At 47.4% G+C, this 19,033-nt stretch overlaps 1 protein-coding gene across 1 annotated transcript; it reads left to right on the top strand.

Moving 5' to 3' along the window:
- Positions 1–15,701: 15,701 nt before the first annotated feature.
- On the top strand, positions 15,702–17,415 carry LOC122379236 (solute carrier family 2, facilitated glucose transporter member 8-like). Its single transcript, XM_043361241.1, has 2 exons — positions 15,702–16,038; positions 16,352–17,415. The coding sequence occupies exons 1-2, from the start codon at positions 15,702–15,704 to the stop codon at positions 17,413–17,415; spliced, it is 1,401 nt and encodes a 466-aa protein (XP_043217176.1).
- The last annotated feature ends 1,618 nt before the right edge of the window (positions 17,416–19,033 follow it).

Genomic DNA, 19,033 nt, shown 5'->3' with positions numbered 1-19,033 from the left:
ACACGTGATTCCACCATCACCTCTCTCTCTCTCCCTCTCTCCCCTCTCTCTCTCTCTCTCTCTCTCTCTCTCTCTCTCTCTCTCTCTCTCTCTCTCTCTCATGTGTCTCTGTGTCTCTGTCTGTATCGTCACTGAGCTGAAAGTCTTCTGGTTGCGTTCTGGCGATGACGGTAACCCATAGGCCAGTCGCCATGTCCGGCCCATGCGACGAGACGAGAGCGACACTGATTGTGTCTGGGGAAGACCGAGACAGAAAACTTCGTTACCGGCCACTCAGAGTGCGGCAGAGAGGACAGAGAAGACAGAGGCACTGGGACATGGCGGCTGCCCAGCTGGCGAAACGACAGCAAGACTATATACCAAGCCTTTGATACACTTTGGAAGCTGATTGTCCAGCTGTGCCAGAAGCTAAAAGTTCATAAACGATACATTTTATGAAGATCATAACATATGCAGGTCCCGATGCAGTCATGATTGGGGTACGTAGTAAAAGTGGAGCGTGAGCGTCTCGTACGCTGAGATTGCCGACATTATTTACGGTAATGCGCAGACGATCCAGCCGCCGAGCGAAGCGGACGCTCCCGGCGAGCTCCCGCTCCACCGTGTGTTATTACGGCGCTGCGATGGACCTCTCGCACCCCATGGCCACGTTCTGGTCAGCAGGCTGGCATGTACGGCCTGTTTATTTGTCATATGATCGCGAAGAGAAATGGCCAAGAGGATGCCTTGCAATTTAGCTGTTGCCGAATGTAGTTTGCTATAAGATAACGACCAGACCAGCGGGCAGCGTGCCAGCGCGCGGTGACTTGCCCGGAATGCACCTCCAGGCATAAAGCCATACGAGCATTAGTTTTCAGAGTTTTAGATACGCGATCATCATGTGCTTTCTATATCATGCAAGGTAATGAAAATAGTTATCGTTTTACTAAGCAGCACAGTAATCGATGTCAATTGAGTTTCACCCGGTTGCGTATAGGACGAGAGTTCCAAAGTTTTCTAATCAATATTAATAATTAGCTGCAACACATATGCTTGAATGAAGACTATACTGTTAATTATTCATACAAATATGCGCCTGCTGTGCACTTGATAAGAGCAATGCTCATTTGTTTCAAACTGCAGCGCTCTAAAATGATGCACCTGTTGCCTGGAGCTTCCTGACATTGTAAAGCGTCGTTAGTGCTTGCGTAAAAAGTGCGTTACAACTCAGACTCAGCCCTGTCAGTTGGTTTCTCCGGTGATTAATTCACCGAGCTATGACGCTGATTAACCCTATTAGTGGCAGGGGGGGGGGTTGTTTTTATCCACCCCTCAGGTTTTTCGGGAATATCTCCGAAACCGCTGAAGCTACGATGCTGAAATTTTCTGACTTTTCCTAAAACTAAATTGGGCACATTCCCTGAAAATTTCAAGTTCATAACTTTACCAGGGGCGGCTCCAGAGCACTGGGAATTGGGGGTCTTATTCGTGAAGCGAGTCATTTGGGCGAAGATCACGATGCTGCACCAGTTTTACGAACAGTGAATGAAAGGTATCATGTGATAACATATACAAAGTTATTGTGCATCCTCTTTTGACACGTTTTTGCTATAATAGGCGGATCCAGGCGTCCAAACAGGGGGGTTATTTTTTACCTCCCAACATAGGTGCCCTGACACCGCCTATGCATGACCAATACAATTTTAGTCGTTCTCTCATAAGAAAATTGTAACATAACAAGACCATTGCCACCCTTTTTAGAAACAGTACCAACAAAAACCTTATTTACTATACTTTTTGTGTACCCCCAATCTCAATGATCTGTATCCGCCTATGATTTTTGAAAATGCATATTTTTAGGATCCATGTGAATTCCTGGTTCATTCTCTATCGATCGGCAAAAGTTGCGTTAAGATTGGTTCAGAAACCTGGCCGTGATAAACAGTCTAAAATGTATCTGCAATTTGCCCGTTTTTACCCCCCTCTACCCCCCTATTGACATTTTTTAATTTTATTTTTTTAGAAATGTAGATCTTGTTGAGCCAAATCGAATGCCGTTTGAATTTTGAAAATCGGCCGGTTAGATCTCGAGATATCAAGGGGGGGTCGTAAACAGCCCCCCCTGCCACTAATATGGGGTAGCCAGGAGCCTGCCACTAATAGGGTTAATGCTTCCAATTACTGGCTGGCAGTGCCATCATCAAGTCCATCAACAAGCGCTCAGGAGGCTGAGGCGATGAAGTTTCAGTTGGATGTTTGCGTTTCAGCTATTTATCCCTGGTGGTTTCGCTAATGTGCTGAAGGTCAAATGTGTAAGATGTTAGTTCAATGACTGAAACACGCTAAAATGACGAGTTTGTCATTTGCAAACACCATTGCAAGTGAAAGTGATTTTCTTGGAGGACAGTGGACAGCCGAGGCGCACGGTATTGAGCTGCTACCAGCCGCCCTTGCAGTTATTAGTGGGAACTGACAGTTGACAGTAGCAAAATATATAAAAGGTATCATTACGATACCCCATCAGCTCTAAAGCAGCTCAAAAGTGCACATTCCCCCATCAACTCTAAAGCAGCTCAAAAGTGCACATCTCGAACACACCCGCATTGGCATTGGTAGCGGCCATGGCGGCAGTCGTGTTGATTTCACAGAGTGTGTAGGATGTCGCAGCGATAAAGATCGTCAGGGACCACAGACACTGATGGGTCTCAATCGACCAGCCTGAGGCGCGTCAGGCTCTCCGATCGCTGACCTCAGAGCAGTCAGAGCTGGACCAGCGTGCCGCGGTCAAATCTGGGGTCGCTGCTGCCGTCAGCGGGCTCGTCCCGGGGCGTGACGGGTCCATGGGCCGACCGCTGATGATGAATTGTGACAAATGTGGCGTCTTCACCGCCGCTTCCAGAAGCTGACCTTCCACCTGAGGTCGGCCACCGTGCCGCCCCTGCCCCCGCCACGAGGGACACCACCGACCGGCCAGCCGCCCCCGCCGCAGACACCGCTCATGACTGATTATCCGGAGGCGTCGAGACGACCGGTGGGCTCCGTTTTGATGTGCCGGAGACAGATCGGGTGTTGTGTGGCGGAGCGCTGCCGGTAGCGTCCGTGACGGAGAGATGAATGAGGACTGCCGATGACTCGCCGTCTCATTCTCTTCCGAGGGTCACCGCTCCGCCGATGACTCTGTTGTAGGGACACCTGTGTTCCGCCTGGGCTACCGTAAAACATAAGTCATTCAAGGTCCTTTTTTATCTCCCTGTAGTTAGGAATACATTGTGACTGCTAATGGCTTGTCATAGTGGTCTTTTATTGTGACAGAACAACGCATTTCTGCGCCTTTGTGCGTCGAATAAAAAGTAATTGTTGTCAATTGGCAAATAGTTGTTTTCTTGTTGGCATGACTTTTTTTGTCGGTCAATTGAGTTATCCTAAGTAACTTACACAAAAATGCATCGTTGTTATGTAAATTTTCAGTCGGCAAGATATTCATTAGGTACGCTGATTTATAGGAACTTTCAAAATCCAACGCCAGAACAGATAAAGTCAAACAAGAAGTCTCAAATGGCAAATGGTCGATAAATGGTCACAACCTAAGACCGTCCTTATTTTAAAACCGGCACAACATAGGACATAAGACCGTAGGCTACAGGACTGTGTTCTCCCGCTGTTTTTTCATACCCGGGCGGTTCCAGACGACACTCAAGAGGCAGGTGCTGAGCTGTTGACAGCCGTCGCTGCGCGGTGTGATACCGTGTCACCTCGTCATCGGCCGCACGGGGTGAACCGTGCAGCTCCGTGTCCCCAGTGCGTGTCCCCTGCTCGCCACACGCAGCGGCCTGTTTTCCGCGCACTGTCCTCGTGGTTCCGACACCAGATTAGGCTAATGCTCTTGTGTTTTGAATTGTAGCGAGCGTGTTAGTCCTGCTGCAGAATGCGAAGTGTGGCGCGGGGCTCTGTCTCCTCGAGTCGAGTCGAGTCTCGACGCTGTGGGTCCGCGGATGACAGTTGTAAGCGTATGCACTGCAGAGATCACTGAGACGATCCGCGGACCAGCGCGAGCGGCGCACACCAGCTCGGCTAGCTGGAGTACAGAGGGTGGGGGACCACGCAGTCCGTGCGGCTCCGACCCACGGTGACTGGCAGGGTGAGCTGAGGTGGACACCGCAGACGTGGCCTTCCCCTGCGCGGTCTTCGGTCACTATCGACCCGTCTTCACCGGCAGCACGGGCAGCACGGGCCTGCTGAGATCAGCACACGGTCCCAGTCCGCATGAATGAGCTACTTGGTTTCACCACAACTCAATTCGTGGCACCTCGAACGGGAGAGAGTGCATCAGCGGTTGTCAGAGGGAGAACAAGGCCACAATGACAATTCCAAAGGACTTACGATTTACAAATGCCTTTAACCCTCGCGGGCCCGGGGGGCGTTTTTTCGCCCCCCCCCCCCTGGCGAATATTTGCGATAGCTCCCGAACGCTTAGGGATAGGAAGGCGAAACTTTCAGTACCTTTTCTCCCATCAATTTGACATCTTTTGAAGTAAAAAATTTGGACCTAGCCCCCTTGATGACGTCACAAGGTCCATTTTTCTAGACCCCTGCACGGCAAACTTCGGCGTCACAGACGCAAACTTCAAATAGCTGCTAAAAATAGAGTTTTAGAGATAAATACAAATTACGAGCACGGTTGTGTAGCGTTTGACCTAGAGAAAAATAGAAAAATAGTTTTGGTGACCTGAGGTCAGAGGTCAGGTCAACGACCCCGAAATATGGTTTTAGTTTTTCGCAAATAACTTCGACAAAAATGGTCCTAGAGCTACGGCAGTGGTACCATCGCATTCGCCTTGTCAAGCCGCGTCGAATGATATATATTTTGTTCGGAAAAGGTCAAGTTTTATGTTGACCTCATGTGACCTCGAATGACCTCTGGTTGACCTTGACACATGAAAGGTCGTTTATGATGGATTTGTATCCGCTGATCACGAATCTGGCATCTATTTTCCTCTAAGCCTTCATTTAGAGCTTCCGGATGGCAGAATTGTCTTAATTATTATTTCTAACTTGAATTAGTGAAATAGCCTCTAGCAGGGATACTTTTCAGTGACCTTGACCTTTGAGCAGCCTTGCATCGTAAGATGAACCACAAATAGGGAACTGATAAGCCTCAAAACATTTCAAAACATCTTGGAAGTTAGCACGCAAGATGTGCGAAAAAGTGCCAACTTTGAGGTCAATTTTGAGCGTGACCTTGACCTTGACCTTTCCTTTTGAGCACATTTTCAGAATCCTCAGATTCTCTTCTTTTGTTTGACACCCAATTTTGCCGGTTTGATGCCGCCTGCCGTCTTCTAGAAGGCTTACTTTGAGATCACTACACATGTGCCGGTTTTTGCCTTTGACCTTGACCTCTGACCTTGAAAATTGACCTGAGGTCAAAAATTTTAGGTGCTTCAGAATCGTCTCGTAAGGACCTTTCGTTTGGTATCGCTTTTGTTTCCGTAGCTCCCTTATTTACGGAGTTAGACAGGGGGGGGGGGGGCGAAAAACGCCCCCCCCCCGGGCTGCGGTGGTTGGGATTACCCCCCGGGCCCGGCCGGGTTAAGGAAAAGTGCGTGATGAGATAGCACATCCTGATCCTTAGAACGGTTGAAATGTTATTTCAGTGCTGGGATACCGAGATCTGACATCACTGAAGCCATTGCAAACAATCATTGCCACCATCCGCGACGGGCCACTAACAGTGACATAATGGGCACGAGCGCCGGCGGTCACTGTGCACCCCCCCCCCCTTCACCCCTTCACGGTCGCCGAGGGTGCAGGACGATAGCGGGGAGGGGGGAGGGGGCATATGGAGTCGCTGATGACTGTGATGTCGCTGCTTACTCGTCATCAAACTAACAAACGGAACATTCTTGTCGTTGTCATTCTGTCTGTCATTCCAACAGTCTCTCGGTACGTCATAAACAGTCGAAAATTACATGTGCCGAAAGTCAAAATAAGTACATAGTTCAAGTTGTCCAACGCCGTACAAATCGGGAACATTGGACCAAAGATGAATTCTGTCATCTATGGCCTGAGTCCGATCTTTCATTTGACCTAAGACATAACCAGCGTAGGTATTTTCTTACGTTCTTGGGGCTTTTTGAACACTTGTTACCGCCTGTCGCTACGTTGCCCAGAAGACGAGCCAGAGAGGGAGGGGAGCGGCGTAGGCGCGTAAAACCGTTTTTAAAATGTCTTCCCCCCGCCTCCATGCGACACGACCTTGCTGTGGGGCAACAGTCACATCGTTGTAGGCATTATCATTTCGATAGACTGGTTCATGAGCAGGTGGGTCTGTATACCATGTCGCCCGTATTTTGCGGTATGTACTTACCTCCATACCCAGGTGCAGCAATGCCACCTGACCCGGCAGAGCCGCACCGGTGATAGCGCCCCAGCGGACTGGTGAGTGCTCAAACACTGCTTGAGCGCCGGCGCAACAAAAAGGGGTTGCGCAAAGTGTAGAGCATCTCGAGCGATACACGCACACACCGCACAATACGAATATATCTCAGTCGCCTAAGTGCAAGGCCTGCTTACACACTCAAAACTTTTTTACTACCTCCTGGAGGGTTCATTTTCATCAAACCAGCAAGATAAGAGTATATTGAAAGGGTAACTCTTTGCTACCATTATGTGCATAGTAACGGTACGTGGTTAATATGAACTTATTCGCCAGCAAAGAGTATTATTACCATGTAAATATCAATATTACTCTTGCGATCCAGAACATCACGAAAACTCTTTCCTTCTGGGTATCGTGACTCGTGTACAGATAGTCGTTTCATGCGTGGATCTTGTTTACCCTCGTGAAGATGATATTTGAAATGGAATCACTCAGCCAATCAGAAACGAGATCGGCCGTTTGCGGTTTGAAGGCCGCGCGCATCTGTCAGTTTTCGGCCGTTGGTCTCCGAGAGCGGATGTGAGCAGTGTCGGTGCCGCGCGGCGTGGCCGTTGGTGATTGTGCTTGTGTGTTGTTCATCGCCTATAGAGCCTCTGTGGACATTTTATTGTAAGTATCAATGTGCTAGAGCATTGCATGCCGTTGAGTGGTACTAATTTGACCTGGTTAACAGGACCCCGTGCACGGCCACGTGGCCTAGGTTGTGAGTACGTACATTAATTTTGTTGTGATGCTACAGGTTTATGCATTTTGTTGGTGACTTTGAAAAAGCCTTGCACTGTAGTGATCCATGGTCTCATTATCTCATGCAGACGGGCGACCACCCAGGAACGCCGTCGCTCTCTTCAAATATTGTGCGCTGTGCCTTATCCAATATGAGGGCGCTGAATGTCTTGTATTCACATTCAAAGTGCATTCAAGTTGTATCGTGGTGTTTATTTACCGATTGTGCATTGCTGAACGCTTCGTATAAATTCGTATGCATAAGTGAAGAGTCTCACAATGTTCATGGCTGGTGTGCCCCTCGTATTGTTTGTACGGAAGCCAAATATACATTGTTGCTCTTGAAGCATGTTTTTTTAGTTGGTGAGCTCCGGTTAACAGAAGCTTCGTGAAGCTTCTGAAGCAAGCGTCTGTGAGTCTGTTACCATCCTCTGGGGGGTTTACACTAAAGGAAAGAGTAAACATTACCATGTGACAAAGGGTAGGCCAGAAGAATATACTCTCTGTAGGAGGGTAAAGCACAGAGTAGATGATGCGTTACTCCCTAGAAAAGGGTTCCGTTTAAGATTTACCCTTTCAAAGAGTGTAACCCAAAAAATGTTACACTCTAGACAAGAGTAAATCAAAAGAGTTTACCATTCAGAAGATGGTAAAAAACGTCTGTGTGTCATGTTACCCCTCCCTGGCGAGTTTACTCTTCATGAAAGAGTAAAATTTACCATCTGGAAGGTGGTAAAAAACGTCTGTGTGTCAAGCTACCATGCTATGGCGGGTTTACCCTTCAGGAAATGGTAAAAAAGTTTTGAGTGAGCTGGGTACATCTCGGAACAAGCCGGCTTCACGTTCATTGTGGTACAGTCGTAAAGCCGTAAAGGTCAGTTTATCGGGCATGCGGAAAGTAACTACCTAACCATTCATCACATTCTGTTTATGCTCAAGATCAAGGTCGGAAGCTCTGATAAAAGAGACGACTGTGATCCTAAGCTGTGACTAAAGCAGTGACTGTGACAGTGACTAAAGTAGTGAAACTAGTTGACTCAGTGATGTTCCTAACTGCTGAATTATCCACCAACTTAGACGAATATTGTAGTATGGACCACCTTAGATGCATCCTATTAGTCGTTTTCACGACGGCCATCTGGTACACATTTGGTGCAAATTACACTATGCAACAGTCATTTTGTTCCTGAGTAACGACCGATTTTTTTTGAACTCATTGGGTGTCATTATAACCGAAATGGGCATTTGTTTTGATCTGAAAATGCTTTTCCGATTTTCAGAGACGATTTTCGATTTTTGGCCCCGAAATTCGGTTTTTGGCCCACCGTGTCCGGTGTAATTGAGCAATCGACTCGTGGTAACTTTCATCGCCTTTCCTATGCCACAAGCTTTCGAATGATATCCGGTTTTGCATATTTGCGTGTAAAAATAACGCCATAAATCTATGTTAAAATAAGAAAGTGTTGAAATTTTGTAAAAATTTGACATTTTTTTCGATTTCATATCAAAATAGAGAAAAAACTAAAGACCCTATCCAAATTCTGAGCCCAGTTCCTTGAAGAGCATTCAATTTCCGTTCGGAAGGTACTATTTTAGTGCATTTTATCGGTTCACTGTGGCGTCCAGATTGAGTCACTGAAAAAACGGGCCCCCAGCCATTTCCATGACAATATGTGTTCAGTGCATGAAGAACCATTCTAACAAATGGACGTACAGATCAAGATTCTGAGAGACAGGACTGCTCAAAAGTACAGTTCCTGCGTGTGACCCGAGGTCACAAGGGGTCAACAACATGACCTCAGTTGACCCCTCGTTGACCCTATGGCGTTAACATACGTTATCAGGTTAATGCTAGTGATATGATCTAGGATATGTGTTTAGGTTAACTCAATCTGGACGCCACAGGAATCCGATAAAATGCACTAAGAAAGTACCTTCCGAACGAAAATTGAATGCTCTTCAAGGAACTGGGCTCAGAATTTGGATAGGGCCTTTAGTTTTTTTTCTCTAAGTTGAAATGAAATCGAAAAAAAAATGTCAAATTTTTACAAAATTTCAACATTTTCTTACTTTAACATAGATTTATGACGTTATTTTTACACGCAAATATGCAAAACTGGATATCATTCGAAAGCTTGTGGCATAGGAAAGGCGATGAAAGTTACCACGAGTCGATTACTCAATGACACCGGACACGGTGGGCCAAAAACCGAATTTTGGGGCCAAAAATCGAAAATCGTCTCTGAAAACCGGGAAAGCATTTTCAGATAAAAACAAATGCCCATTTCGGTTATGATAGGACCCAATGAATAATAAAAATTCGGTCGCTTTCCAGGAACAGAAAATCTTTCATTTTTTGTTGCATAGTGTTAGCTGCATATTTGACCAAATCTGCAAAAGAAGCTGCAGATTTGGTCAAATTAGGTTCATTATGGTTCTTAAAAGTTATCAATCAGTATGGGCTGCGCATATGCTTATATGCCCCATTTTTCAAATAATCAAACATTATTTTCAAATAAAACACTGAAATAAAGTCACAATACGAAGATATTTATTGTAAAATAGATTTGGTAGTTGGTACAGATTTGGTCAAATTAGGTGCATTCGTCAGATAGCCCGTCGTGAAAACGGCTACTGTAGTATCATGGACCACTGAATAATTTGCTAACATAAGGATGGACCTCTGTAACAGGGACGGACTGAACCATCCCTGATTAATCATATAACCTGATCAACTGACTCAACGTCAGATTTAAGTGTGTGGAACAATGACTCAGGCACGAATAAGAATGTTTGCTTTGTTTTGTTGGGTTAGGTTTTTTCGGTCTAATAAGACCATTTCAGAGCCGGAAGAAAGATAGAAATTAGGGGGAGACATTGGTCTGGGCGAGCACCCTGGTGACCCGTCGGGGCTGAGCCCTTCCAATGGACAGGCCACCCAGCCCCCCTGGCTAACAGCCACCGCACCCGGCCATGGGCCTGCTCCGGGGACCACATGAGATAAAGCTGCCTGTCTAGCCCGGAATAGGGCGTGCCGGTGCCGGTGGAGGTGTGGAGGAGAAGCGATTGGACTATCCTGAGGATGGAAGCGACGGGACGGGTGAATTGGAATGTCGACCGGTGACTCAGGTAGGTATGTGATCTGGAGTATGGGCCACAGACAGACAGAGTCACGGATTTGAATTAAGAGGTCACCACCCTCACTGTTTTTGAGGGTGGTGACTATGTGAGGTGACCGATGCACGCACCCGACGCGATTCCGTCGCCGCTGCTGTTGTCGCGAGTGACGCTGTATCTTATTTCACCTGCTACCGTCACCGTCACCGTCCCAATCCGTCTTACCACCGCGCCGCCGACAGCAGCGTCTCCGATCGCGGCTCCACCTAGCAGCTAGGAGTCAGCGTCAGAGGTCGGAATCGGAGGGGCCGCTGCAGGTGGCGACACCACTGCGGTCAAGCCAAGCGTATCATGCCTCAGAGGAGCAAAAACTGTCAAAATAGCCTTTTTCAAGTGGATTAGGGGCGAAAAGGCGAGATCGTGCCCGTTTCCTGCCCCCCCCCCCCCGTCTCGGCCTGAAGAATGCATGAAGAAACCCGATAGGCTCGACAAGGTCAGAGATTTTACCCTCTGATAGACAAAACATTTGATTTAGGTCAGGTCTGAGCCCTGAGGGCTAATTGCACAATTCGAACATTAAAAGAGCAATCAGATGCACTTTTCCGCTGCACTGAAGATACATTCGTTCCCGAATTATGCGCCAATTTGTCAAAACATTCAAATAAGCAAAAGTTGACCTTTGATGACCTCTGTTGTCCTGACCTTTTCGTCTGACCTAAAAATGACTGAGTACTTTCGGGATGATTTTGGACGCACTTTATAATGCCGCTTACTGTGTGTCGCTACGTGGCCCAGGAGCCGAATTAGATAGGGGAGTGTTCAAACGTTTCCATGACAATATTTAAAAGCAAAATATCGAATCGCAAAATATCGAGTCACACGATATCAAAGTGGCATATTACCGGACGAGAAATATTGAAAGACAAAATATCGAAAAGGCAAAATATCGCAAATAGAATACGACGGCAAAGACTATTCGAATAGAAAAAAATCATTCCAATAGTTTTCAAATGAGAAATTCCTCAGCGAAACAACTGCAAGTTGAGAACATAAGCGCTCCATAATATATTACGCTATTGAAACCTGATTAGTCCAAAGACGTAATGAACTAGGTACAATGATATTGTTGCTATCAGACATACCTACCTATCTGAATCATTATTGCTGTACTACCTACCACGCTACATGCATGAAATAAAAGTTTAAACATTGAGCACAGGATGGCGGCTGTCAGAATCTGCACTGTATCAATTGCATTGTACACATTCACTGCTTTTTACGAAGCAGTTATATCGGACTACAATGGGACCTGTCTGGACACAAATTCCTGGAAACAAAATCCTTCACATGCTCGAGCTACCCAAAACGCAGCCTGGCTTACAGTGTTTTAATGTCGTATTTAACAATGCGAATACTAGACAATAAGCCGCACCTCTCTGGAATTTTAATTCGACCATACAAAATAATTTAAAACAAATTACGCTTCCGGCTCGCGCAGGCACGGCGCACACAGGCGGCTGACATTGGGCCGCTGGCTACACATATAATTGGTGTCTCGAGGAGTTCCACCCAGTAACAGCACCTCTATTCTCCGGCCCCAAGTAATACGGACGCCACCAGGGCGGCTGCGGCCAGTGCGCCACCTGAGGGCACCAGGGACACAGGTGACAAGCTAGGTAAGGTATTCAACATACTTCCATTCTGCCCTGTTGTCTCTGTCGCTGTCTCGGGATGTCGTATATAAAGGCGAATGACGGAGGGGCGTTTCTGAGATTTTGCTATCTCTGAAACTACCCGTCCGATATTTAACCCGCGCCCTGGTGTGGGTCTGAGCCACCTTCGCCCTGGTGGGGGGGGGGGGCCAAAATGACCCCCCCCGTCTAACTCGAAAACGAAGAGGGCTAGGAAGACGCGGAAAAAAGCAAACGAAAGCCCATAACAAGTACGTTCGAAAGTATTTCGGTCATTTTTTCGCTAAGGTCAATATTGAGGTCGCTAGAGGTCATCATAGGTCAAATTTCAGTGTTTTCGGTGTTGCCGGACATATTCCGCTGTAGCTCGGAAACTAGAAGAGCTAGAGAGCCGCGGAAAAAAGCAATCGATAGCTCTTTTCAAGCTCTTTCGCCAAGGTTCGTCAGATTTGACCTCAGCTCAACGGTTTGGCCTACAGAGGTCATGCAAGGTCAACTTGGCAAATTTCGTTGAAAATGTTTTTAACTATAGCATGCATTCACGAGAAAATAGAGAAACGATTCATGCACCATCGTGCTTGGCTCGTCGAGACGCGTCGAATGATATATAGTTTGACCTCGAAAGGTCATTTTGAAAATTTGACCTCAGGTCAAGGTCATGACCTTACCGAAATAGGTCATGCTGCATATCATTCGATCCGCATTGACGAGACAAACACGATAAACGTCGAACGGAGTCTCTATCTCTATTCAATAACAAGTAAGTGCAGAAAAACCGCTGGTGACCTCTGGTGACCAGGGAGATGACCTAGCGTGACCTCAGCGAGGTCACAAGCAAATGGTTTCACATGGGCTGTGATTTGCTGACCCAAGACACTTCAATAACGAAATATAGGAACAATCACGCCCGATTTAGCTGAAAAACAACTACTTTTCGATTCTCCCATTGACTTATAATGGGGAGCAGCGATGACCTGACCTGACCTTAGGTCACATTTATAAAAAATCCGAGATAGCCATTTTGTAGAGCTGGGTGACATCTTCAAGTACTGTAAATTTTACATCGATCGGATAAAAGCTGTGCCTTTGAGAGAGCTTTGAACTTTTTTAGAGGTGGTGTCAGTTTTGGTGACCTTGTGACCTGACCTGACCTGACCCGAACCCCCAAAAAAAGGACATGATGTAAAAATGTTGAATAAACAGCTATACAAAGTTTCAGGGCGCTAACTCAAGTGGTTTCTGAGTTATCGCTGAAAAACCACAGGGGGGGGGCCAAAATGGCCCCCCCCCCCACCAGGGCGAAGGTTAAAATTCAAACGGTATTTGAAAGCCCTGGAAAATTTGTCGATAAAAAGCTGGCGTAGTCCAACTTCTACCAAATGTATTACAGTTCAACACAAAATTAGCATTGTTTTCATCAAAACGAGCTGGCCTTTTTGGCTCTAACTACCAGACGTTTAATTGTAAAATTAAAATAACCCAATTGCCGTTCATCCACATATAAATGAATGATAGAAATCTTAGCTCGCGCCCTAGTGGGGGGGGGGGGCTATTTTTTGCCCCCCCCCCCTCACGAATTTTCAACATATCTCCAGAACCGCTGCGCCGATCGTCACCAAACTGTTTAGGGCAACTGACGATGCCCTCCCGGGCATCAATTTTACACATTGTGACCAAACATTTTTCCAAGGGCTATGATAGGTTGGCCGCAAATGACGTCAGAGTGACGTCATGTTCTGCCGTTTTCGACCCAAAAAAAGGTTTCACGGGAAGAGCTGTCAGGCCTATAGGTATCTTTGAAGATACAGAAAACCGTCTAAGACATAAAAGGTGTAGAATTAGCAGGGCTACTAAACTGCAGTCTCGAAATTTTGATTTTTTTATTTTGGCCCCCATTTTTTTGAAAATATTAGTAAAAAAATCCAAAAAGTTTTTTTTTCGATTGTCGAAAAAACGGAATATTTGCGATAGCCCCCACCGACTTCTATTCACATGCCAAATTTTAGATTGATGCATCTTTTTTGGGCCAAGTTATAGTGAAAAAAAAACTTCAAAATTGATGACGTCAAAATTTCAAGCTCGATTGTTAGCAATTCTAGACCACGTGGCGCAAAACAAAGACCACCATTAGACTCGCCATGACGAGCTGCATCGAATCAATACCCATTTTATGCAAAATATCAACTTTGAAATTTGACCTTTTTTGACCTAACATTGACCTGACCTCCACCAGTAAGTGACCTAAACCGTCCGTAATGGTCTTATAACCAACACCATTGAGTTGGAAATGAAAAATTAGCCATAAAGCATGCATCGCACAGCCCTAGTAAAATTGGGTTCATCTGCTGACCCTTGGTGACCTGACCTGTGACCTGACCTGATATCATCAGTGACCTCTAATAGCAACATATGTACTAGACAACTGACGCCCTATCGCTTATTTTAAATAAAATGCGTTTTACACGATGTTATAGCGCATTTCCTATGAGACCCGTGAACGGCAAAACATTTTATCTTTGACCTGACCTGTGACGTCATCGGTGACCCCGAGGTCAATGAAACTGGGTTTCCTTCGACAAATTTGACAGGGCTTCCGAACACCGTTTGAATTTTCCGGATACGTCAAGTAGTTTCGGAGATACGGGGGGGGGGCAAAACAAATGCCCCCCCCCCCCACCACCACCGCGCGGAAGGTGGCCGGGAGGCCCACCGCCTGCCGGGTTAATGTGTCCATGCTGTCAATAGTGATATTTATGCTAAACCCTTTTTAGGGGGGCGCTGGTTAAGTATCGAAGCTCAACAAGATAGACATGGTTGAGTCTGAGTTCAATTTCCGCTAATTAGGTAAAAAAGATTACGGAGCTTTGGAATCCTGCCTATATCAGTCAGATTCTATAGGGTACATATTTCAGATAAAAGAATTCCTCGTCAATTTGATCCATTTCTTATTTCATACCTAAAAGACCTGTGAAATGGTGTCAGTTGCCCTAAACAAAACCGCTCTCAGTTAGTCATATAGGTCAATTAACGGTCAAATAACAGAGTAGATTTTAATATATACTAGTCGATTGAATCTTCGCGGAACCCAGCGGACCCCTCGGTTTTCACGGCAAACTTGGTAATCCGTGTCATCAAGTGCTATAAAAATGTACTTTCATATTTGATATCAGGTGAACGGGTTGACCTAGAGAGGGCCAAAGCCGCAGAAATAGACGGATTTTGTCAGCTCAGATATCTGCAAAAACTTTGGTGTTAACAATTGTATGACATTTATCTTGCTTCTATTGTGTTTCTGACGTCGAGACGCGTCGAATAGATTATAATTTGACCTGAAAAGGCAAATTCTAAAAAGGTCTTACCCGACGTTTGGTGCCCTGGGATAAAAAAAAATCAACTCCACGCTCTTTTCCTTCAGAGGCCTGTTTCACTAACGTTTGAAAAAGGTGGATATCGTTTTTAATGATGCCTTTCCAATTGATTTTTTTTTTTAAATTAAAATGGGTGTTTTTTTAATTGAGCTCCAACTTTGTCAAATTGAAGGAAAAAAGGAGTAGCTGCAAAACTGATGGTAATACCTAGGGTAGGTAGGTATATCGATTTTAACTGCACCGTTCACCGCGTTTCTTACACACGCAAACAAAAACTGGTAAGTGTGGACGTGGCCACAAACTCTTTCTCCCCCCCCCCCCACACACACACAAACACACCGGGCGGAGGTTAGTGTTAATTTTACTAGTGTGTGGTTCTGTAGGATGTCCGGGACGGCGACTGCAGCTGGTCAGCTGTGTCGTCGGCTGGCCGCCACCACAGCCGCCGGCCTGCTGGCCTCCTCCTACGGTCTGGCCATCGGCTGGGCCACGGTGGCCAACTGGCAGCTGCAGCTGCCGCACGAGACGCTCCGGCTGGCGGCCACACAGCGCTCCTGGCTCATCTCGATGATGTACGTGGGTGTGGCGGTCGGCAGCCCGGTCGGCGGCTGGCTCGGCGGCCGGCTGGGATCCAAAGGAGCGCTCTTCGCCTCCGCCCCGGCCACGCCGGCCTCCGGCGTCGTCATATTCTTTGCAAGCTCGTACGAGATGCTGATGGCTGGTAAGAGCATTCAACTGCTGAGGTCAGGACTATTGTCATCATTGCTTTAACGGAAGGACAGGTGAACAGTGGCGTAGCTTTCTTCGCTCAGTTTATCAGGTTTGTCTCATCACGTCTGTTTTGAATGATATGAAGGAACATGTTTTAGGACACGTAATTGAGAGCATACAGGTTACAGAACCAATGATGCAATTGCAGTGATCAACAGTCCGTCTGAAGAGCTTGTGGTCATGGCTCAGCATTAAAATCATGTCTGTCTGATGTGCTTTGCTTGTTGGTGATCTTTATTGTCGTATTGTGCCTCTTCCGGCAGGTCGGCTGCTGATTGGGCTGGGTAGCGGGATGTCGAACGCCGTCTACATGATGTACATCAGCGGCACCAGCCGGCCGGCCGAGCGAGGTCTGTTCTCCATGCTTTCCGAGGTGGGCATCGTGGGCGGCACGGTGCTGGCCGTGGCCGCCGGCGAGCTCGTCGACTGGCGCTGGTTGGCCGTGCTCTGCGCCATGCTGGCCACCGCGCCGCCGGCCGCGCTGCTGATGCTGCTCCCCAGTGACCCGGTCTGGCTGCTGGCCCGCCACCGGGACGCGGAGGCTCAGCGCGCCGCCGACCTGCTGGGACTGCGGCTGAGCGAAATGGCCGCCGGCGCCGCGCCGCAGCACGACGCCCCGTGGCGAGAGATGCTCCATCAGCTGGGAAAACGGCGCAACGTGGCGCCGCTGGCGCTCGTGCTGGCGCTGTTCTTCTTCAGAGCCTTCTCCGGCTACTACACCATCCTGGCCTACTCGCTCGAGTTTTTCCGCGACGTAGGCCTGGCGCTGGACCCGTCGCTGACGGCGCTGCTGTTCGGAGGCGTGACGGTGGCGGCGACCGCGGTGACGTCGGTGCTGATCGACCGGCTGGGCCGGCGGCCGCTGCTGCTGGCCAGCGCCGCCAGCACCGCCCTCTGCTACCTGGGCCTGGTGCTGGTGTACCAGGTGCCGGCGCTGGCCGCGCTGCCCGCGCTGCCCGTCGTCCTCCTGCTGGCCGCCGGCTTTCTGTTCTACGTGGGCCTCGGCTGCGTGCCGCACTGTCTGGTGGGCGAGCTGTTTCCGGAGCCGGTCCGCTTTCTGGGCGGCTCGCTGGTGCCGGTCGCCTACTGCGTGTTCAGCATCGTGGCGCTGCTGCTCTTCCCACCGACCGTGGCGGCGCTGGGGCCGAGCGGCATGTTCCTCTGCCATGTCGCCTGCATGGTCGTCGCGTTCGTGCTGGTCATGGTGGCTCTCCCGGAAACTCGCGGTCTGCCTCTCACCGCCATCGACACTCTGTTCGATCCCTGCGCAAAGCCGCAGCAAGCCAAACTAAAGCACATAAAACAGGTGGAGAGTGGCCCACACTAACTTCCTGCGGTAAAAATTGGAATTTGACATGGTTCCGCTTCTCGATTTAGGTCATTTATTAGCCGTTTTTACGACGGCCATCTGGTACATATTTAGTGCAGATTAGGTGCAGATTTGGTGCAGATTTGGTCAATTTAGGTTCATTGTGTTCTTAAAAGTTGTCAGTTTGGGCTACCGAGATGCTCAATGCTCATAGACCTCCTTTTTCAAATTATTAGGTATTATTTTCGATAAAAAACACTGAAATAACTTCATGATATGAAGATATTGGCTGTGAAAGAGACTTGGTGCAAATTTGGCCGAATTAGGTGCATTCGCCATATAGCCCGTCGTGAAAAACGGCTATTATGACTCTTTGATGAATATTTCGTTCAAACGGATTTATACTTAATAGTTAAATACATGTCTAAGACCGCTTTGGTGCATGTGTGTTTATGCTCACATATTATGTGGATGGGAACATGGATTTTATCAATTTTCTTGTCAACATCGATAAAACTAGTTTGGGATCACAATAACTGTTGAGCGCTTGCGGAGTGCCACTGACGGTGACTGTGATCGTCAGTCCAATTCAAATCAGGGGTCAATCAATAGGTACAAAACCACACAGAACAAAACAGGGGCAGCTAAAAAGAATATTTCCTTGGAAGCTGGTACTAGGCAATGAAACAGAGGTGCTCCAATATCTTACCAGGGAATCGTTAAACGCGACGACGAATACAAGCATTTTAATTACCTAATTCTGATGTATATACATTTCCACGTACCCACGCCACCACAGAACAATAGGCTGAAGGCACCTCACAATGAAGAGGGACATGACAACTTACGTAACGTCTGATCCGGATGCATCGTTCAGCGAGTTGTCGGGGAGCCATGAAGCACTGACACGAACTGATAATAATTGACGGTCAACATGGTTAGTCTCGTACACAACAAACAGGCCTCCTAATACGGTCCACGTCTTTCAACGCCCAATCTGAACGGTTTGGTAAATAAAACATGAGATCCACGGCAAACGTAGCGGATTGTGAAAGACATTGAGACTTGAGTAGGCGGTGCCGCCTCCTAAGGGGATAAAGGGAGAAGTGGAACGAAGGAGAAGCGGGACATCCAATACCTATCTGGCTGACGGACCATATAAACCAGAGTTTTTTTTTTTTTTGCAAATTTTCGGACGGAATTAGTTGGCGCACATCACAACCGAACAATTGTTTACTCTGGTTGCTATAGTTAAACCGCGCCGGGCCAGAGGTGTTTGAACATCCCAGGCGTTTTTGTTTCAGATACCTATCTTAACCTTCGCCCCAGTGCAGTGGGGGGAGGCATATGTTACCACCCTGTCGCGTTTTTTGCGTGTGAATAAAAAACAGCGGCGTGTAGCGCCGCGCCGCTTAGAGTAGCTTTCTGTACATCAATTTTGGACAATGTGTGAAATTTTTCACCCCCAGGTCATGTCAGGTCAGGTCACCAGGTCAAGTTAACTGACCAAGCCTAAAAAAGTTTGCAATCATGTCCAGCCTGTAGTGTTTGTCAGAGAGGTTTTAAACTTGGTGGATTGCATGATGTTATAGGCGCCTATAATTTGTATATCTCGGATTTTCATATCCGTGACCTA

Source organism: Amphibalanus amphitrite, unplaced genomic scaffold (assembly GCF_019059575.1).
Source record: "Amphibalanus amphitrite isolate SeventyFive unplaced genomic scaffold, NRLGWU_Aamphi_draft 000074F_arrow, whole genome shotgun sequence".
NCBI lineage: Eukaryota > Metazoa > Arthropoda > Thecostraca > Balanomorpha > Balanidae > Amphibalanus > Amphibalanus amphitrite.
The sequence above is the reverse complement of the archived record's forward strand: the minus strand, read 5'-3'. Positions and strand labels throughout refer to the sequence as shown.

Coding starts and splice junctions, on each gene's coding strand:
- LOC122379236 (XM_043361241.1), top strand. CDS start 15,702: ATGTCCGGGACGGCGACTGCAGCTGGTCAGCTGTGTCGTCGGCTGGCC. Junction 16,039..16,351: donor GTACGAGATGCTGATGGCTG/GTAAGAGCATTC, acceptor CTCTTCCGGCAG/GTCGGCTGCTGATTGGGCTG.